General features: G+C 42.6%; 1 protein-coding gene across 2 annotated transcripts in view; it reads right to left on the reverse strand.

Moving 5' to 3' along the window:
- Nucleotides 1-23,156, reverse strand: part of SCARB2 (scavenger receptor class B member 2) — a 79,617-nt gene that overhangs the window by 9,680 nt on the left and 46,781 nt on the right. For both annotated transcript variants that reach the window (XM_085845461.1, XM_085845462.1), the window contains exons 8-11: nucleotides 22,945-23,063; nucleotides 22,223-22,296; nucleotides 18,183-18,234; nucleotides 10,864-11,022 (exon numbers count right to left, since the gene is read on the reverse strand). In XM_085845461.1, coding sequence (XP_085701587.1) covers nucleotides 10,864-11,022; nucleotides 18,183-18,234; nucleotides 22,223-22,296; nucleotides 22,945-23,063 — 404 coding nt within the window. The remainder of the gene's footprint in view (nucleotides 1-10,863; nucleotides 11,023-18,182; nucleotides 18,235-22,222; nucleotides 22,297-22,944; nucleotides 23,064-23,156) is intronic.

The raw sequence follows: 23,156 nt of genomic DNA on the forward strand, positions 1-23,156 counted from the left end.
AATGTTGAACGCGTGCTCAACCATTTCTCGGACATGCATTTACTGATTTTTTTTTTTTTTTTGTATACCTTGGTCGAGGCTCGTATGAGAGCTAACACACAACTCACAGCAAGGAGGCATGAGACAAGAGGGGCGGGAGTGGAAGGGACAAAACGGTGGGGAACAGACACATTAGGTGAACTGTGGAAGGGAGAGGGATGGGGATGGGACGGGGAACATGGCGAAGAGAAGATGGACGTTTCAGGGACTTTCAGGAAGGAAAGCAGGAGAAATGAAGGAAGTGGGCTTGGATGGATTATCGGGGGTAGAAAAGATCAAGGATTTGGATGGGGGAGGATAAGAGGTGGTGGTGAACAGCTGTTTTGAAAGCCTGGAGGGAAGAATGGGAAAGAATAGAGTGAGGAAGTTTATTCCAAAGGCGGGAAAAAAGAGGAATGAAAGAGTGAAGATGAGCAGTGATTCGTGATTTTGGTAGTTTTACCAGAAGGGGGTTGTTGGCGGACCTTGAGCGCCCTGTGGAAATGTGGTGGGGACAAATCGCAGAGAGAGCAGGGGGGCAAGGCTGGAGAGGAGTCGGTAGAAGACAGAAAAACCACCGACCAACCTGCGGTGATTGAGTGAGAGGCCCAAGGACTCAGCTTCATTGCGGGAGATGCCAATGATCTTAAATGCCCTGGTTTCGACAGCGTGAAGCCGAGAAAGGTGGGAGGCAGGAGCACCAGCCCAGAGGGGAGAGCAGTACTCCATCAGGCTACGGACAAAAGCTTTGTAAGTGGTCAGGAGCTCAAGAGGGCCGAGGAAGGACTTAGCACGATGGAGGATTCCCAGTCGGCGACTGGCTTTTGAGGCGAGGTTGGAAATGTGGCTTTCCCAGGAAAGGTCATGGCAGATAGTGAGACCCAGAAGCTTGAAAGAAAAGACTTCTTCCAGAGGATTGTTGAGAAAGTGGATGGGGGGGTTTTGTAAACGGTCCTTTCGAAGAGACATAGTGAGAGTGTGAGATTTGTCTGGATTGAAAGACATGTTCCACGTGTTGGACCAGTTTGTGATTTTATCCAGATCTGCAGTGAGCGAAGAAGCTGCTGCTTGCCGGTCTGAGGGATGACAGATGGTACGGCAGAGGGTGGAGTCGTCGGCAAAGAGAAATAGAGGATTTTCCAGAGAGTCGGAGAGATCATTGATGAAAACCAGAAAAAGAACAGGGCCCAGAACGCTACCTTGAGGAACTCCAGCCTGCACAGGAAGAGGGGATGAAAGAACTCCATTTAGGGCCACACGTTGACTGCGACAGGAGAGGAAGTCTGCGAGCCATGAGTGGAGATGGCCTTGAATACCATGGGAAGAGAGTTTGGTGAGTAGTGCAGGGTGCCAGACTGTGTCAAAAGCACGTGATATGTCCAGGGATACGGCTCGGATTTCCTGTCTGGCATTGAGGACCTCCATCCATTGATGGGAGAGCAGAAGCAGCATATCCAGGGTAGAGTGACCTGGTCTGAAACCAAATTGATGATTGGAAATAAAGCCATTGGAGAAGAGGAAGGATTGTTGTTCAAATTTCGCACACACAAACGGAATTATGGCTTACACGTGCATGTCATTTGTTTTTGAGATCAGATACAAGATGGCCGACTGGCGGACATTTTGTGACTTCAACATGTCCCCAACCATTTCTCTGACATGCATGGTCCGATTTTGTTCAAACTTGGCACAAGCACACGACATGATGGTATACAGTACATGTTCCCCTCACTTTATTTTGCGATATTATCAAAGATGGCTGACTAGTAGCCATTTTAGTTGCACTGTGCATAAATATCAGATAGCCCTTTAACTTCACGCAGCAAAATTACTAAAACAATGGGGGCTATGACATTTTGTCTTTTTTACTTGTTTACCATCATATGTCGCCTTCGCTGGAGGTACAAAAGAATGACCATTTGTATTTCTGGTGTAGCAGGTTCACAGTCACCTTCAGTGTAAATTTTAGGGATACACCTGTGAAATTTAATCCAACAGGATGGTGTTCCAAGTGTTGGAATCAGTGCTACAGAGCTTCAAACCGGGTTTGATTCCCGACCAGATTACAAACTATTGGATTGGTCCTTTGCAGCCGAGGCATTGCATCAAGGTGTGTGCTGTCCCACGGATGGACATTGAACTGGGCTTCTAATCTGCTGTCATTAGCTCGTGGACATTTCAGATGCCACTGTGTCATTTGCGAAGAGCAGGTGAGTTATCTCCGACAACCTGAACAAATTAGAAATTCCTGTCACCTTCAATCTAACAACTGGGTCATGAAAAAAACAAGGGCCAAAAATGTGAATTGAAGTCGTTTTAGCAGTACTAACACATTCCCCACAGTGACACACACGCGCACGCGCGCACACACACACACACACACACACACACACACACACACACACACACACACACACACACACACACACACACACACACACACACACACACACACACACACACACACACACACACACACACACACACACACACACACACACACACACACACACAAACACAAACACACACACTCAGGCCTCTGCGGTGACACCACCCTCTGCTTTTACAGTACAAACACAGACTTAACAACACCATTGACAACACCTGCAACCTCTGCTAGGCCACCCCACACATAATATAACACATCATGGAAGATTGTGCAGTCCTGGCTCCATAAGGACAAGAACACACCATAATAGATCTGAGAGATATCTGGGTTGCTCCTGGAAAATTGATAGGCTATTTCCGTGTTGTAGGCCTGTTCGAGCAGAACTGGCCGCTGCTACCAAACAACAACTCATCAATCCCCTCCCCACTAAAAGTCCTCAATCACCATCCCCTCAAAGCATCAACCCCCCCTTTCCAAATCGGTCCCATCTTTACTTCCCCTTCCCCCCCACCCCAACACCCCCACCACCCTTCTTACCCTCCTCCCATTCTTAAAAGCAAATGGGCATTCCCACAACAAAACGGCAGAATATTTAACGCTTTCTGCCCCCTATAATGCTATCACTGACTTCACAGCCCATCACAGTTGTTTGTCCAACGCACTATTTTAAGAGAAAATAGTCGGAAATAATAACAAGGATCTGTGTGACCTCCATGGTAAAAACGCTGCTTTAAAGAAGGCCAAATAGTTATTTGGGCAGTGTTTAAACAAAAGAATGCTGCCTCGATCGCTGAGGCCTATCTTCACAAGGCCTGTGACGCCTATCGGCTCAAAATCCTTTTAACTGTCGCTTTGGTGATTTTACACTGAAGGAAAAACTTATAGGGAGGGCATGGCGATTGTGAATATGACTGACTTAGTTTTGAAGTAATTACCAACATGGTGGCCATCATATATAAATTGTAGGTGAAGTCAGGTGAACTGTCCAACCAATGGGTGGAAGGTGGAACCCAGGAGCACGCGCACACTGCTTCTTTATTAGTAATAGTAGTTGTATTAGTAGTTAAGACATGTGCAATTCAGAATGTTTTATTTTTCTCTTCGAACCAATTGCAAGGGCACTCCAACACTTAAACATTAGTTTTAGTTCTTCTCATAAAAGATGTGAAATAAGTGTGGTAAAGAAATAAATCAGCATTACAAGCATCCCCTTGAAAAATCAGTGCTGCAAACAGTCTCCACCTCCCCTGACCCATTATTCCTCCGTGCCCCCCCCCTCGGTTGTGTCCCTCCACTCCCACTGTTGGTGTATTTCCCCATTTTCCAGTATTCTTAGTCTTCCACGAACCTCAGCTTTGCATACATACAAGTTAAACAACACAAAGAGGGCATCCATTTATTATGTATATAATTGTAAAATTTTTGATTTCAATAACCAACCTCCCCCCTTCCATCCATGTTTTCAGATACCTCGGGATCACAACTTTACCCACGGTCTTCTCTGCTTACTTCAAATGAACCCATTGGACTGCCTGGTTTATTATTCACAGACGGTAAGCTTCATTGCCAAGGTACATAGAAAAAGTGAGGGGCAAGTAAATAAATAAGACTAATTAACAGCAATAATATGTGGCAATGGTGAAAGTACACCGTGAAGAATTGTATAAAAAAAGGCAATCTATGTTCTTATGGCGGCCTTCCCAGAGGGTCTTTACACTTTCTGTAGTCTTATGATCTGATAAGGTAGTTTTTATAAAAAGAATAGGACAGTTATCTGGGATACTTATCTTTTACTGCAGCTTGATGTAATTTTAGTGCTGAAACGGCCAACGATCACTAAGGCCAATTCCGAGCGTTTTCGGTGCCTTAACAGTCCACAGGCATCACAGTTTCATAACTGATCAGTCAATAGCAATGTGTGGGTGAAGAAGTGGCTGAGTGGGTTTTTAAAAGTGTTCTTTATCATGTCTGGAGCGTTCTCCTCCTGGACTACAAAAGACAAGATGGCAAATGTGAGCAAGTCGAGGATGCCCAGTTGGGGGAAGGGGGAGTGGGGGGGGGAGGGGTTCCAGATGGTCCGTTTGGAGAGACATAGTGAGAGTGCAGGATTTGTCTGGATTGAAAGACATGTTCCAAGTGTTGGACCAGTTTGTGATTTTATCCAGATTTGCAGAGAGTGAAGAGGCTGCTGCCTGCCGGTCTTGAGACTCGTCTCATGTGCAGGCCCCAGCAAAGCTTTTTTTGTCTACAATGTCGAAGCTCGTATAAAAGCTAACATACAGAACGTACAATAAGGGGATCAGGAGACAAGAGGGGCAGGAGAGGGAAGCAAAACAGTGGGGAACAGAGACACGAGGAGATTTGTGGAAGGGAGAGGGATAGGGCGGGGTAAACGGGGTCAACAATATGGACACCACAGGGAATTTCAGGTCCTTACACTACAAGGACTTTCAGGAAGGAAAGCAGGGAATTTGAAGGAGGTGGGCTTTGGATGGATTAACGGGGGTAGCAAAGATCATTGTTTTGGATGGGGAAAGATAAGAGATGGTGGTGAACAGCTGTTTTGAAGCCCTGGAGGGAAGAGTGGGATTGAGGAGAGTGTGGGAGTTTGTTCCAAAGGCAGGAAAAAGGAGTAATGAAAGAATGAAGGTGAGCAGTGATTCTTGATTTTTTGTAGTTTTACCGGAAGGGGGTTGCTGGCGGAACTTGAGCGCCCTGAGGAAATATGAGGGTTGGGGGGGGGTGGTGGGAGGACACATCGCAGACAGAGTAGGGGGTGGTGAGGCCAGAGAGAAGATGGTGGAAGGCAGAAAGACCAGTGATCTGCCTGCAGTGAGAAAATGAGAGATCCAAAGACTCAGCCTCATCGCGAGAGAGAGGATTGTTGAGAAAGTACTGTATATGGGGGGGGGGGGGGTTCCAGACATTCCTTTTTGAGAGACATAGTGAGAGTGTGAGATTTGTCAGGATTGAAAGACATGTTCCACGTGTTGGACCAGTTTGTGATTTTATCCAGATCTGCAAAGAGTGAAGAGGCTGCTGCTTGCTGATCTGAGGGATGACAGATGGTATGGCAGAGGGTGGAGTCATCAGGAAAGAGATAAAGAGGATTTTCCAGTCAGAAAGATCATTGATGAAAACTAGAAAAAGAACAGGGCCCAGAACGCTACCTTGAGGAACTCCAGCCTGGACAGGAAGAGGGGATGAGAGAACTCCATGTAGGGCCACACATTGATTGACTGCGACAGGAGAGGAAGTCTGCGAGCCATGAGTGGAGATGGCCTTGGACACGATAGGAAGAGAGTTTGGTGAGTAGTGCAGGGTGCCAGACCGTATTGAAAGCACATGATATTTTTCAGGGATACGGCTCTGATTTCATGTCTGACATTGAGGACCTCCATCCATTGTTGGAAAAGCAGAAGCAGCATATCCAGGGTAGAGTGACCTGGTCTGAATCCAAATTGAAGATCGGAAATCAAGCCATTGGAGAAGAGGAAGGATTTAATGTCTGAAGCGATGATGGATTCCATAACCTTGCTGATGATTGGGAGAAGACTGATTGGTCTGTCATTGCAGGGATCAGTTTTTGCACCTTTTTTATGCACGGTGGTAATGTTTGCTGATTTCCAAGCAGATGGCAGATGACCTTGAGCAAATGAGAGGGTGAATAGAACAGAGAGAGGGTGAGGCAAGAGCAGCAGAGCAGGTTTTTAGGACACGTGGGCTGATGCCGTCTGGACCGGTTGCAGAATCTGAGTCGAGGTTTGACAGCAAGCTCTCCACCTTGTCAGGAGAAAAGGTCACATCATCTAGGAATAGCTGGGTGCAACTGGGTAAGGTGGGTACAGAAAGCGATGGGTTTGGGACACAATATTTCAAAGCAAAGACGGAGTTTAAGCATTCAGCCTTTTTACGTGCAGTATCAGCAGTGCAGCCATTTGAGGTAAGGGAGGGGATGGAGGGGAGCATGCACCAGAAACACATTTGATTAGATGCCACCAGGATTTGGAGGAGGAAGAGAGGTTTGAGAGTTCAGACTTGAGGTTAGGAAGATGTTTTCTGGCTCTCCAGAGGGTAGATACACACTTGTTCTGAGCTTTGTGGAAGGAACTGAGATTGTCTTCATTTGGATTTGTCTTCCATGAGGCGAAGGCAAGTTGTTTCAGGACAACTGCCTTGCCACAAGCTTCAGTGTACCATGGGTGGGAGGAAGGGTAGGACAACTGAAGACAATATGGGATAAATCTGTGCATGAGGGAGAGCAAGTTTCTATGAAAGAATTCCCAGGATGAGATGGTGTCAGAGGAAGTCGAGATGAGAGACCAGTCTCGAAGTTTGATGGCTGCTTGAAGTCCCTGTCAGTCGGCCTGAGTGAAATGCCAGATTCGACGGCACTGAGGGGGTTCTCTAATAACAGTCAGACATGTCTACCTTGCCAAGCAAGTGGTCAGATGAACCGATTGGAGCAGAGGAAGAACAGCAGATATTTTCAGGGAAATTGGTCAAAATCACATCCAGAAGAGATGAAGTACTGTTGGTTGAGATGCGGGTCAGGAAGTTGACAGATTGTGTCAGCCCCAATGAGCCGCAGAAGTCTTTCTGAAGTGCCATGGCAGGTGAGGGAGGTACCCACACCCAGCTAAATGGCATGATGACAGTTGAAGTTTTGGCTCGATGAGGCCATGAAGCACCAGTTATGTTCAAGCAGACATAATGAAAGTTTATTTTAAAGTGTTCTCAAAAATTTGAAATTTGCAAGGCATAAATTAATGCTATTAAATGTATGAAGATGGTGGAAGAAATGAAGTGAGGGTATCCAAAATAAAATATATAAAAAGATCATTGGCAATGGAGCTGATTGGACCCAAAGAATCATTTGTTTTGCTCGCAAGTTGCCCGTGGCCGCAAGGGATTTTAAACTGGGTAGGGATGGAGGGGTCAAAATGCAAATGGCGTTTTCTGTCATCGGGCTGGGAAGCTGTGAGCAACAATTCCCACTTATTACCACATCTGATGCAATTTAAATGTTCTAATATTGGCGGTGTGCTCCATTTGAAACTGTTTGTTCGATATACGTAGATTTTTGATGCCAAGGGTCCACAATAAAAAATTGTATTGGTGTGAAATCCAGTGAACAATTGCAAATTAATAGTAGAATGACACATTCAACTCGATTTGGGGAGAGAGACCAGCAACAACTGCAGTTGGCCATTTAAACCGAGCACGCTATGCCGTAGCATCTCAATATACTTAGAGAGATAAAGCTTCGCAAGTGGACATTGAGATGAATTAACAAGTACGGTTTTACGTACCATACCACCATCACATGTGCATATGTGAAGTAACGAAGTAAAGACAAATGTGGTATGTGACGTCAGTCTTCAGACCAAGCGTACTGCAATTCTGGAGGCATAAACGCTAACCCAAGCTGTGCTGGCTGATCTCATCACATCGCTGGGTCTGTATGGTTCTGCTCAAATGATTGCAGTATACAAACAGACATCGTGCTTGCTTGCAACTTGTGCAAACCTTTTTATCAACTTGTTAAACCGCCTCTGGAGATACGGCTTTGTGGCTGCTCTGCACAAAACGAGTACAGAACACTTTCCTTTTGTATCCCCAGCTATGAACAGTTGTGAGTGATAAGTGAGAGTTCATGGCCAGAGCAGCCATCATGGGTGACAGTCTTGATTAGCATTGAATTAATAATTTGAGCATTTAAAAATGGGATATTATTTAGGGCATAGTTCATATTGCTTCATATTTTAATTTACGGAAAGCGTCCGTAAATGAAAATATAAATAAATGAAAAAAAATAAATGCAGGTGAGCGACCCAAGACAATGAGGAAGCACGGAAATTTTGCGTGCTGATGGACATCGAAGCTGTTACACCAGGAAAACTCACATAACCTTTGGAAAGCATTCGTCGATGAAAATATAAATAAATGAAAAATCAAATGCAACTGAGCGACCTGAGACAATGGGGAAGCACGATTCGACATTGCTTACAATGTGGAAGCATACCCCGCTAATATGATACAAAGGTATCAGGAACAAAATACCTTCTCCATTACCTCCTGCAAACTGAGAAACACATTCTACTGCTACCCGAGATAAGCCAATAAATCCTTGTTGGAGATGATAATATCTGGGACAAAGTGTCATGTGCAAATCTTCAAAGCAATTTCTACGTTCATAAAAAAATTATATCAGTTATATGAATCAGTTATAAATCGTCTTCCTATTTTTACGAATATTGTCCGATTACAGCCTACCGGCACCATTCCAAGATTCACGTAATTCGTGATGGCCTCATTAACGCTCAATGGTATTTTCCTCAAAACGTGCATTATCGTCGGAGTGCGCACAATGCATGCTTGCTTCAGGACGACGACGAGACTTCACCTTTGCCACAAATGTAGAAAACCTTGCCTCTTCCCTCAAGGATTTCAGTAGCAACCTTTATTCTTCCTTGGCAAAATGCATATTGGAAGGGTATTCGATTACTAGTGTCTCCTCCGGGTTAGATATCTGTTCCGACTAGCGCTTCGCAGGCAGGCGTTACATCACGAAGTGCTCTCTAATGCATGTTGAAACCTGGTATCCTGTCTGCTACTGTTAGTTGGTGGACATTAGCGATTCCACGGTGTATATTACAAGGAGTAGGCTAGTTGTCGCTGGAACCCTGAACAGATTTACAAATTCCTGGCACATTCAGTTGAATGTGAAGCCTGGCCCAATCGCTTTGTTAAAGACTTGAGCCAAAAACGTTCCCCAGTTGAAATAATTGGGGCAATTGAAGTAGTAGTAACAGTCATAGTAGTATTAGCGAGTACTTGGCACTATCTGACCTTATACTGATATATATCTCTTGTATATCTATTAGCGAGTACTTGGCATTATCTGACCTTATACTGATATATATATATATATATATATATATATATATATATATATATATATATATATATATATATATATATATATATATATATATATCTACTATAAGAGAGCCGTTTGTGTGTCTGTCTGTCTGTGTCTTCATTTTTCTCGGAGATGGCCAAATGGATCTTCATCAAACTTTCAGAGGTTCATCAATGAGTGCTGGGGAGTGTTTATGCAAAAAAAATTTTTTTTTGATAATTTAGATTTCTTTTAAAGTTGGGATTTTAAATTTGAAATCGCTATACAGTATGGTGCCTAAGCCTTGATAGCTTTGTGAAAGTAAATATTAAATTATTCCTCATTCCATTCCTTAGTGGGTGAAGACAAGTGTTTCAGGCCCTCACAAAAAAATTGAAATATATATATTTTTTGATTTCTACAAAATGCCAACAGGATTAGAACAGCACCGGGCAACGCTGAGTTCCCATGCTTGTGTAATATAAATTAAATATTTAATTTAAAGATAAAGATGGAAGTCTTATAAAAATCCCAACAAGTCCAATAAACATCAATAACTTATGAGGACAAGCTCAGCATGACGACGACAGAAAACCCTGACCAGTGAGCTGAGCCATGTCGAGGGTGCATACCTTTAGGTCGAGGCTCTCCTGGCAGCCCATAGAGGTAAAGGTAGTGCAAGAAGAATGCACCGTTTAAAAAAAAACAAACAAACCCACAATTCCACTGATCATTCACTGTTAATATGACTTACCTCTGAGCTGTCTCACCTACATTCGAATTTGAATCAGTTATAAATCGTCTTCTTGGTTTTTCGCATGCACAGCAATGCATCAACGTGTGTGCCGTCCCTCGGATGGACATTAAACTGGGTGTCCCATAGGCTAGCATTAGTTCGTGAACCTTAAAGATCCCACAGTGTCCTTCGCAAAGAGTAAGCGAGTACCCTTGAACCAATTACAAATCCCTGCTGGACTGTAGTAATAGTAGTAGTAGTAGTAGTAGTAGTAGTAGTAGTAATAGCGGTCTGGTGTTCTTGGAGGTTCCATCAGAAGCAGTTACACTGTTTGCTATCTCCCAGAGCGTGGTTCCTGTCTTGGCTGTAGCTTCTGCACTTTAAACCTATTGAACAGATGGTTCGCATGTTTCATGTGAACAGCCTTCTTCGACTCCAAAGGGCAATCAATTATCTGTATTCTACTGTTAATGTGAGCTCAGTGCTGTCCATGCTTGTTGAATTCCAATCTGTTGTGAATAAAACTATTTAATAAAGCAAAAGCAGCTGATCCCTGCATTCACAAGCCAATGAGCAGCAATCTGTAAATGCATAATTCATCTTTACGCATGAGCTTAGTTAAGAAAATATATTTTCATTTCAATTCAGAAATGTTAATTGTATTACATTAAAAACAATTTTCCTGCTAAAAACTGCAAATAAAACGGTGCTGATTGTGTGCAAAGTAATTCTGTCTGTTGTGAGTCAGGAAAGCAGGAGAATCCCATTTTGGACTTCCTCACTAACCTCAGGTGCATCTGTCAATACAAGACTTACCCTGGATGTGGCCCGAGCATGACGGCAGGCCAGCCAGGCAGCCACCAGTGCGAACAACCCGGCCAGTGCTATGAGGATGTATGGGATGTTGAGGAGCAAGGAGATCTGAAGCTGCAATTGTGCAAGCTCACCTACCGCTTTGGGTTCAAGCTCCATGTTCTGTGGCACATGCGCAACGAGTTTCATCAATACGCACCTAATGATGCACACGGCGGTGCATGGTTAAGGTTGTACATTTTGTTGAAATACAGTCCAGTAAAGTCGACCATAATCAAAGAAGAATGATTATGAGAACTAGTTTTGCTGGTGAAGGCTGCAGTGTCTATCTGGATTGGTGGACAGGTCGACATGCAGAAACTTTGATCGAGGTATGCTAACTGCCAAGGGAGGCAAGGAGAAGCTGATGTTTTGGGCATTGACCCTTCGTCAGAACGAAAAAGGGTTCATGCCTGAAACGTTAACTTCTCCATGCCTCCCTCAGCAGTTGGCATACCTCAATAAAAGTCCTGTTTATTTTATCCATTGTTCGACCAGAATCTAACCCCAACCCCATTTTGCCCTCTGACTGTTTGTGTCCAACTGTGACCCCACTGCCCCAATCAACACATTGCCGTTTTACAATCTGCCACTTCACTCTTCCATGAGCCTCAATTATGAACACAAAAATAAATAACGCGCCCCATAATTATCAATGGGTCACTGGCTACTCCGATATCGTCATCGTGTCACTGGGGATGGGTGGGGGAGCCAATTAAAATACTGACTAATTTGGAGTCAAAAAGGTGTAAATCTGTTCATTTCATTGAAGTCTTACACTTCTCCATACTTTAATTTTATCTCCAAATGTACAGAACTATTGGTTCATGAACTAGTGGAGCAGGCTCTGACCTTCTCCCCATGTGTCACATAAAGTGAAACTTTAATCCAATGGTGAATGTGCAAGGAATACAAATACCCCAGCAAGTGCAAGAAACATCAAACTTCATCAACTTACAGACCAAAGTTCAAACATCTCTAAAAGATAACTTCCAACATTTTTATTGGTTACCTGTACTTTTACAACCTTACAAGTTACCATGTAACAGACGATATGAAAGAGAATCCCCCATTTTTATCTCAACTCTTCCATGTTACTCATATTCTGCTTTTCCTCCAAACCACACAGAACTTTAACACAGGAGGAGGCCATTTGGCCCATCATACCTGTGCTCCATCAATACGATTAATCCAATTCACTAATTTAGTGCCTCCTGGGAGGGTGGGGAGAGGGGGAGAAAAATGGGGGCAGAGGCATGGACATCACCAGGGTGATATAGAAGTCTTCTTCTTGCGCATGGCATCTTAGCTGCTGGGGTAGCTATCATTTCGTGAAAGCACGACTGCGTCGCTGATGCAGTGCCCCTCTACCAGTACACACTGGTACTCATTTTGCCGACCTCAGAAGGATGACAGGCTGAGTCAACCCCCTGGTGTATTCATTCAGCGGCCCAACGAGGCTTGAACTCAGGACCCTGGGATCCCAAGCCGCCACCCTAACCACAAAGCCAACACCAGGCTGATATATAAATATCATATACATTATATATCTACACACTCGCACACAATATATACACAAAAAATGCATTTTTATTTCCAGCCCCCATTACCTCCCTTATTTCCAGCCCCCATTCCCCCCTTCTCTCTCTCTTTGACAGACATCTTCATGAAAGTAACTGGTGGTTTTCAACACTGCACATTGTAAAAGTGCAAATAAGGAGACGATTAAGGAAATTGCCTTAAAAGAGAAGAAAACCAACAGTTAATAAAACGTTTCTTTCCAATGAACTTCCATGCAGGAGGCCATTAGGTCCACCAAAGCCTGCACGACTGGTATTGCCAACATATATATATATATATATATATATATATATATATATATATATATATATATATATATATATATATATATATATATATATATATATATATATATATATATATATATATATATATATATATATATATATATATATACACTGAACAAAAATATAAACGCACCAAGCGATTGTTACTATTTTACCTCGAACTCATTAATACTAAATCTTCACAACAATTTGGTTATAGAATCCATGACAATTGAGCATTAAATTTCAAAGAGTTCCTTGAGAATTCTGGCGACAGTCTTTGTGCTACAACAGCTGACACAACCGAGGTGTCACTGTCAGAGTTCACACAGTCAGTAGCGGGTGTGTCCACCGTTGGTGTCGCGCAGAGCGGTGCATCTCCGGCACATGGACATCACCAGATTATCGATGGTGGCCTGAGGGATGTTTTCCCATTCCTCCTGGAGAGCCACACGGAGCTGGCGGACGTTCTCTGGGACTGCGTAACGTTGTCGTACGCGTCGATCAAGAACGTCCCAAAGGTGCTCGAAGGGCGACATGTCGGGAGAATATGGAGGCCAGTCGAGGACATCAATGTCCTCCTCACCGAGGAAGTCCATGCAGATCCTGGCAACATGGGGGCGAGCATTGTCGTGCTGAAACGTCACATGGTGAAGGCGCACAAACGGCACGACGATGGGTCTGAGTATCTCATCCCTGTACCGCTGCCTGTTCAAGTTGCCTTCAATGAAATGAAGCCGAGTGCGCTCTCCATGGCATATGCCTGCCCACACCATAACACTGGCACCACCGTGTGACACCCGACGAAGGACATTGGCGTCGGTGTAGCGCTCCCCAGCCCGACGCCAGACGCGGAGTCTGCCATCAGCCCGATACAGCTGGAACCGCGACTCATCGGTGAACAGCACTCTCCTCCATCGTGCGAGGGTCCAGCGCAAGTGAACATTGGCCCAGTTCAGTCGGGTCTGACGCCGGACTGCAGTGAGGTCGAGTCCCCGGTGTGGTCGGCGGGCTCAGAGGTTGGCCTCCCTCAAGCGGTTACGCACCGTCTGGGCTGAAATGCGCCTGTTATGCAGCCCGACAGTCTCATCGGCAGTCCTCGTGGCCAGTCGGAGTCGATCCCGGAGATGTTGCAGCCTCATGTGACGATCCTGACCGGCGGTGGTCACACATGGTCGCCGGGCATGTGGGCGGTTCACAGTGCTTCCAGTCTCTCTGAGGCGCGTTCTCAGGCGGCTAATGGTGGAGTGGTGGACATTGAAGTGTGCTGCAACGGCCCGTACTGATGTCCCAGCATTCAGCATGCCAATGGCGTGCTCCCTCAAGATTTGTGACATCTGTTGCATCTTGACATTTGGCACCAGTCCACATTTTGGGGAGGCCTTTTATAGGGCAAGCTATAGGGAGTGTTTGTGTCCTGGTCACGCTCACTGACCATCACTCTGTCAAGCCCCATGGTGCTCATGGGAAGGATTACTCAACGTGTGAGTCCACACACTCAGAGTGGTCAATTTCAATGGGAACATCTGTCTTGAGCAAAACAAAGGAACCATTGCTCAAACATATAATCGGTTTGACCATTTTCCCATAATGGCAATCTTGACTTAGATATTTAGGTTGGTGCGTTTATATTTTTGTTCAGTATAGTATATGGTGCCCCAAAAAAATACAACTTTTAAAATGCTTCGTTTGATCCTAAAAAAGCAATAATTTTGTCACTGATGCTTCATTTCTTGTTGCAGCGACACTGAAGTTTATTTTGATACCAAGCAAGCGCCAGAAAAATGCCAAAAAAAATAAAAAATACCGTACAACAACTTACAAAAATTGTTGAACTTTGGCACCAGACAAAAAGTGTCATACAGGTGCAACGTCTTTACTCAAGACATTCCGGTATCCACTTGCGCCATGCACCAAACGTTCGGACAATAAAGTGCACCATCGCAAAGTTTACCAATGTGGGAACCATCTGTGACCTTCACAAGGGTCACAGTGGTCGGAAGACAACAGGTCGTAGTGAAAAAAATGTGGAAATGGTGAGACAGGCGGTCGTTCAGAGTCCAAAAAAATCGATTCGACGACTTTCTGCCAAGACAAACATTCATAAGAGCACCGTTCAGAGGATCCTTCGCCAAGACATTCATGTCTTTCCATACAAAATTCAAACGGAAACGGTGCTTACTGATCAACAGAAATGCAAACGACTAGACTTTCCAAATTGGTTCTCAGGAAAGTTGGAGGAAGTTGCAGACTTCCTCAAAAAACTTCACATGACGGAGAAATGCCGTGCTCACTTGTCCGGGGAGGTAAACAAGCAAAACTTTTGGTACTGGGGAACTGAAAAATCTGGTAATGCATCAACTGAACTGGTGTCTCAATCTGTTCTCAAAGTCACCATGTGGGTGGCGGTTGGTTGGTATGGGATAATTGGTCCATACTTCTTTGAAGATGACCAGGGACCCACTTGCATGGTAAACCAGAGGAACTATCGCGAAATGATTCAGGAATTCTATCTGCCTGAGCTACGTACTCAGGCCCGAAGGAGAAACAACCTGATCCAGATGAGAACCTAGTGGTTCCAGCAGGATGGGGCACCGCCCCACACAGCCAGGGAAACAAGGCGTTTTCTCAACCAACATTTTGAGGGCAGCTTTATCTCCCTCTACGAAGACGTTGAGTGGCCACCGTATTTCCCTGACCTTACTCCTCCAGACTTCTTCTTGTGGGGGTATCTCAAGGACAGGATCTATGGAAACCCTAGGCCTCAGACTTGATCAGCTGAAGGAAAACATCCACCGAGAAATCAAGAACATTCCTCAGGAAACGTTTCCCAAAGTGATGGAGAACATGACAACGCGTTTGCAGGCAGTGATCGGACAATGTGGAGCCTACGTCGAACATGTGGTCTAAAAGAAAACGACGATTCTATACCAAAATTTAAATTTTGGAGGCAATTTTGACATTGGTACAATAAACTTCAACCTTCCAGCTTTCTACCCAGCCATATATCTTTTTAAAAAATATATGTTATGACCATCCTCTTTGCAGATGAAAAGTTGTATATTTTTTTGGGACACCCTGTATATATATATATATATATATATATATATATATATATATATATATATATATATATATATATATATATATATATATATATATATATATATATATCTTCTTCTTCTTCTTTCGGCTGCTCCCGTTAGGGGTTGCCACAGCGGAGGATCATCCGTATGATCCGCATAGTGATTTGGCAGATGTTTTACGCCGGATGCCCTTCCTGACGCAACCCTGGTCGCCTCTTACGACACAGGGATCCTGCATATATATATATATATATATATATATATATATGTATACATATATATATATGTATATATATGTATACATATATATATATATGTATACATATATATATATATATATATATATATATATATATATATATATATATATGTATACATACATATATATGTATACATATATATATATATATATACATACATATACATATATATATATATATATATATATATATATATATATATATATATATATATATATACATATCTTCTTCTTCTTCTTCTTCTTTCGGCTGCTCCTGTTAGGGGTCGCCACAGCGGATCATCCGTCTGATCCGCATTGCGATTTGGCACATGTTTTACGCCGGATGCCCTTCCTGACGTAACCCTGGTAGCCTCTTACGACACAGGGATAATATATATATATATATATATATATATATATACATATATATATATATATATATATATGTATATATGTATATGTATATATATATATATGTATATATATACACATACATATATATACACATATATATATATATATACAGATATATATATATATATATATATATATATATATATATATATATATATATATATATATATATATATATATATATAGTTGTCTATCTTTCCTCTATCCTTTTAAATGCTGAGCATCATGCGAGGAAACAGTATGTATCATTTCTCAAATCTTTGGTATGACTTGGCTGGGGTTCAAACCACCGACCTTTCAGACAGACTCAGAGCAGACACTCGAACTATAATATTACATCACTGAGTCTTGGTAATTTATTGTTGTTAAATTAAATAATCACCATGCACACCCAAAGTGGCATCACACTATGGCTTATGCACAACATCATTGTATTGCCAAATTAAATGAGTCCAAAGGTTTCTAGAAGTGGGTATGCTCACCCAGGCAGTAAAACTTTGTAGTCCTATCAAGAAAAGTGCATACGCTGCAGCTGCTATCTGGAAATTCTTTACAAGAGCCACATCGTTATTTGGCAACCAACAGCTCATTGCATATGAAGTTAATTAAACCCATCTGTACAATGAAGACTATGGGCTTATGGAGTTAAAAATAACAGAAGGTGCATTGTGGGTCACTGATTTTTCTACATTTGTTTTAAATGTTGCGTAACAATCGTGACACCAGATGTCCACTCAGGTGTCATGGTTGGAGCGTCAGCTCTGAGCCTGGGAATTCAGTGGTTCGAATCCCATCCGAGTCATACCAAAGACTTTAAAATGGTATATGATGCTTCCTTGCTTGATTCTCAGCATGTAAGAGCATAAAGAACAGACAAACAATGCTGTGGAGGTAATGGCAAACCACCCAGTATAACCCTTGCCAAGAAACTGCTTCGGCAGCACCAACGCTCCGTAAAGAGTACTGCACATCATAATCATAATCATCAACATTTAGGACACAATTTAGATCCTGTGTACTCCTCGATGCAGCATATTCAAGTAGCTAAAGGGTAGGAGTTCATCATGTTTCTTAGCCTCATAAACAGAGGGCTGCAGCAGTGAATATCAATCAATGAAGATCTGATATCCTGTGGCAAGAAACAGGATGTTTAAGGACTCAGTCTTCATCCTCAAATACATTTGACGCAGGAAATCCCAGGTCTTCCAAGTTGTGTTGCAAATAAACGATATAAGAGTGCATTCATATTCATACTAATAATAATAATAAAAATAATAATAATCCTAATAATAGTAATAATCATAATAATAAAAAACTCTCCAAGTGTAATATTGTTCAGTATTAATGCCATTATTACAATGAGTATCGTAACTTCAGCATTTTTAAGAATCATGTAAAGAAAGCACAAGACATGTGCAATGCCCAGACATCGGAAGTACAGGAAAAATGGGCAAACTAGACATTCCATAAAGCAAGCAGACAAAGCAGAAAATGTTGAAAGATTACACGTCCATATTATTACAAACAAATACCAATGACCTTGAACCACAAGCAATATTTTTTAAATGTTATTTTCGTTTTCTATTTTCTTTACAGAGGCAACAGTGTATCGTCGAGTTGTCGATGCATTTGAAATCAGTCATAAAGCAATATTGATCACTTTTGAGTGAAAGTTGGGCGTTTTGGGGGACTCACCTCACTGAGAAACATCACAGGAAACACGAGGGTCCTTATGTTTCCCGTTTGCCTGTTGGTGAAACAGAGCAATGGTTAGCTTTCGTGTTGGGAATCTGCTTTGGAATGTACAGGGTGTCCCTGAAATAGGTACCCACTTTATTTGTTGACTCCAACAAGCATGCACAACTTTCTGATTGAAACTTATATGGAGCAGTTAGAGTAAAGTTGGAAGTTTTGTTTAGTACATAACATGTCCACCTTCTCTTTCATTTAATGTTCGTTTACTTATTTTGCGCAGGAGCTGTTCGTGAATTCCTTGATTTAATGGTCCTTCATCAATGGATCAGCATGTTGGACACATTTCTCCCCCCCCCCAAAGATCTTCGGGCCTGACTCCCTGTGAATTTTTTTGTGGAGTTTCATCAAGGACAGAGTTTATGGCACGAGTCCACAGTCCTGGGATGAGCTACGAGATCGCATCACCAATGCTGTTCAGGGCATATCCTGTGCCATCTGTGCAAAGGTTATGGATAATTTCGTTCAATTTTTCCAGAAGTGTATTGAAGGAGAAGCTGGACACGTTGGGTATAAACAAAACCTCAAACATCACTCCAACTGTTCTATATGATTGTTGTATTCAATAAATAAACTAGAAGGACACATTTCAACGTCGCGACGTCGCCAGATATGCCTCCGCCCACATAAAAAAGGTTGTCGAACCACGTGACCGATGACGTCATCAATTCCCCCCCCCCACACAATTCAGCCATAGATGACTCTCAAAATTTTTCATACTGATCAGATAAAGCGTTTGATGTATGCAATTATGATGTCATAACGAAGCCACCTGTGACGTCATCAAAAACAAATTCATATTTGTTTCCCATGGGGAGTACTTGACACGTGCCAAGTTTACTTTTTTTTTCCCTGGAGTGGTTTCAGTATTATCGCTGTTACTGAAAGCCTCACCATATTTCCGAAATTCAATAAGTTTTTCCTTTTTTTCCAACATGGTTGGCACAGGACGTGACCTATGTCATCATAACTATCATTAAAACATTCTACATGAGTCTTCATGGTGAAAATATGGTGAAAGTTTTGTGTCAATCGAATAAGCGGTTGCAGTGAAAACAGAGAAAATTAGCACAAACGGACGTACGTACGTACGTACGTACATACATATGTACAGACGAACAGACGGACAACCTGAAAACATAATGCCTCTGGCGACTTCGTCAGCGGAGGCAGACAAATGGTTACTTATTTAAGGGACATCCCATAGAAGCAATCCTTGAGAATGAAGAAAAATAATATGAATCAGATATCTGCGATCACAAAGTGATCGACAAGGTTAGCATCCCCCAGCGCACACGATGGCCTTATTTCTTTTCGGAATGCCATGTGACCTTTACCTTAAACACTTAGGGATAAAGTATATATTGAGGAAATGTGTCTCCATCTCCAATATATCCAGGAAACTCAACACCATGAAAATCGGAGGAACATTATTCAAGCTCTGATCAAAAAAGTGTTTATTGTTAATTCGGTCACAATCCGAGAAGAGTAGGTCAAGGACACTAATGAAATATCACTAGCACAACTACAGTGCAGGTACACTCGCGTGATGCAAGCAGTCTTTGAAATTCCACATTTGAAAAATTCAGCAACAAGAAAAATAGGGTGTTTTTTTTTTTCAGAGCGCTATTTGACGTTTACCTTTAAATCCTCGGGGTATGATGTAAATGAAGCGTAACTGTACCTTACTCTAGGCTATCTCGAAAGGGCAATTCCAGTCTGAATGGAAAAACCTTTATGGAGTTATGGTGAAAAATGTTAAAATGTCTATTATTGGGTCATGACCTTGAAATGATGTCAGGGTCAAACAAACTATGTCAACTCGCATACCATTTATTCCCATTATTGATGCAAAATTTCATTCTGAAAATCCCAGCCGGATCCAAGATACAGCTCGGACATTGGGAGAAAAAAGAAGAAAAAAAAACCCACCAAAAAACCCCCTAGATGGTAGTTTAGTACTCCGAGGGAGTGTAAGAAACACTGAGATCCCATTAAAAACTTCGGGGCACTAGTTGGAGAAACTCGACACTAGGTATAAGCTTAATAAAAGCATCCCACTATAGGATATGAAGAGGCTTATACCTGTTGTCACTTTAATTACACCTCTACCAATTATCATATTGAGCTGACTGAATAGCTCAAAGGTAACGTACTCACCTTTGAGCTCTTTGGTTTGGGTTCAATTCACAAACTGACGATAAACTGTCATTCGGTTATTTCGTAAGCAGAATGTCGCATCAATGAGTGGTCCTTTGGAAAGGCATTAAGCCGGGTGATCCGTATACTAGCATCTGCTGTTGGACATCAACAGACATCTCATGAAGCCTTTCAAAAAGAGTATGCCATTATGTGCCATTACTGTCACCTCCTGCTTGAACCAACATCACCCTGTAACTAGAGGACCTGTCTAGTGTTGGTTCTCAACCAAATTGGATCAAGTGAACGATAATTATTATTGTCCAAAATGATAATCATCACCATTCATCCATGACCATGCAAGATCTAACTTGGCTTAGAATCAACAGTGAATAATAAACCAGATTGAGTACAAGACCAATTTAACATTCTTCTACCCACCCTCCCCCCCTCCTCCCCCCTTCCTCAAAATATTTCTTCATTCAGCCTCTTGGAGAGAGGTACAGTCTATGGAGCTCCTGGGCCTCATGATCTGTTATACTATTTTTGGTAATATCAAATCTTCAACTTGGCTTCCAAAGCTGACTGCCACCTTGGAATTCCCCACAGGGCCAATCCTTCGTCTGTCATCCTCAACATGCAAGGGCTTCACCTAAAGCATCATGATATATACTTCCTTGATGGGATAATGCTGTTGCATCCCATCTTTCCCCGCTCGAGGCCATTGAGTCTCAGGCCCTCCATGTTAAAGGCATCTCATAACAGGATCAGGTGGAGTCTCAGGGACTTCTCAACCAGTACTGGCAGGTTGGTCGCCTCGCAGTCTTTTTCCAGCTCCAATCTGGTCTTTTTCCTCCTACGTTCTGTGCTCAATCACTGACCTCTACCCCCATCCCCACACCTCCACCAGGTAACAGGTGTTCCACTCGGAATGCTTAGCTTGTTACATTCCCAAAGTCTGAGCTTAATTGTTCACCTCCATTTGTTTGATCTCTCTCGTCTTGCATATGGAACTGTCTTTCCAAGTTTCTTATCTGATGTTCTTCCTTCCAGGCCTTCAAATCTGCTGTGCAGTGCCACCGAATGCTCTCTCCCATCTTTAACTTGAAGTCATTCTACATCTGTTGAGACTCCCCCAACCCCCCCCCCCTCCCCCGAATCAAATGCAAGTCTTACCTTCATACTCTATGTATTCTTATATTATTGTCCACCTGTTTCCCATTCACCATATTTCATCTGTTGACCCTTTATGCTCTGTAATTATTCTGCTCTTCCATGAGCCATTACATCTGTATAAAAAGCTGGCAGTGTGCACAGCTTTAAATCTGCCTGTTCCTACATTTGATTTTAAATGGGACTGAACCGAAGAGAATAATAAAGAAAACTGCCATCTGGTAGAGCAATAAAATAAGGCAATTAACAGGAGGCTTCAGGTTCCTTCAGCCTGCAGTCATTCAGAAGGGACATTAAGCTGGCTATTTCATCTGCCCGCATATTTGTAGACATTAAAGATCCCATTTACAATAAGTCTTGAAAAGATGAGATCAATTTGATCCCATGATATCTGTTGATCACAGCAGGAATTTTCAGCACATATTGGCCTCCTCTTTTTGAAGGATATCGTGGTATCTTCAACATCCAACAGCAAATGCGAGCAGATGGAAAGCCCCCAGGGACGACACGTTCATACGTGAAATGCCCTGCTCACAAAGCACACTGAGCATGCTAATCAAACCCAGACGACGCAGCTCAAAAGATGAATGCACTACCCCCGAGATATCCTGTTAGCTCGTTCTTGAGATTAGCAATATCAATGTGGTGTGACGTGAGCTGTAGGTACGTACTCAACAAGATGCCATTTCTGTACATGCACGTTCACTTGCAGACGTTTCGCAGCGCGCACAGGGAAACCGATGTACTACAACGGACACAACATACGACAGAACATCGTTTTGACGGAAGCACAAAAATGTGAGATCCCTTCATGTTATCATTATACTTTTCAAGCCATTCCTTTTCCAAACACGGAACTACCAGTTCGTTTATCAGAGATGGACTGTCCCAGGTCAAAAAACCAGTAAAGACCAGTAGCTTACTGGTCAACTGGTACCAGTTGAAAACCAGTAGCCAACTGGTACCAGTAAAGCCAGTTGGTTTCTTACTGGTTTTAATATGGAAATTGGAATAGAGTGATATATTACCAGTTGAAATACATGTATTTAACTAACTGGTATCAACTGGGACCAGTACATTGTAACTGGTATCAACTGGGAGACCAGTACATTGCAACTGGTATCAACTGGGACCAGTACATTGCAACTGGTATCAACTGGATCCAGTAAGACTTTAACTGGTACAAATATGAGCTACTGGTTTTTTCAACTGGGAAATTGGAATTCTGACTGAATTTAACTGGTACCAGTTGAAACCAATAGAGACCAGTTAAAGACCAATTAGAACCAATAGAGACCAGTTGAAAATGTGTACTGGTTTTAACTGGTTTTTCGACCTGGGGTGCAGATACGTGAAGAGAAGAGAGTTAAAGTGCCTGGGAAGTAGAACTCACAGGATGGATATCAATGAACGTTTGATGTTTCTGCTTGTTGGGCTTCAAGCCCTCGACGGAATTCACATATTGTGGATCAGCTTGATAGAAGTGTGGAGAAGACATGATAATGGGTGCTCCTGGTTAAAAACAAAAACAAAACAAAAACATAACAACAACAACAACAACAAAAAAAAACGTGTTATTTTAAAAATTGCACTTTGAAATAGTCT

Source organism: Eptatretus burgeri, chromosome 11 (genome assembly GCF_056783735.1).
Source record: "Eptatretus burgeri isolate ZD-2024b chromosome 11, Ebu_testis_v1, whole genome shotgun sequence".
NCBI lineage: Eukaryota > Metazoa > Chordata > Myxini > Myxiniformes > Myxinidae > Eptatretus > Eptatretus burgeri.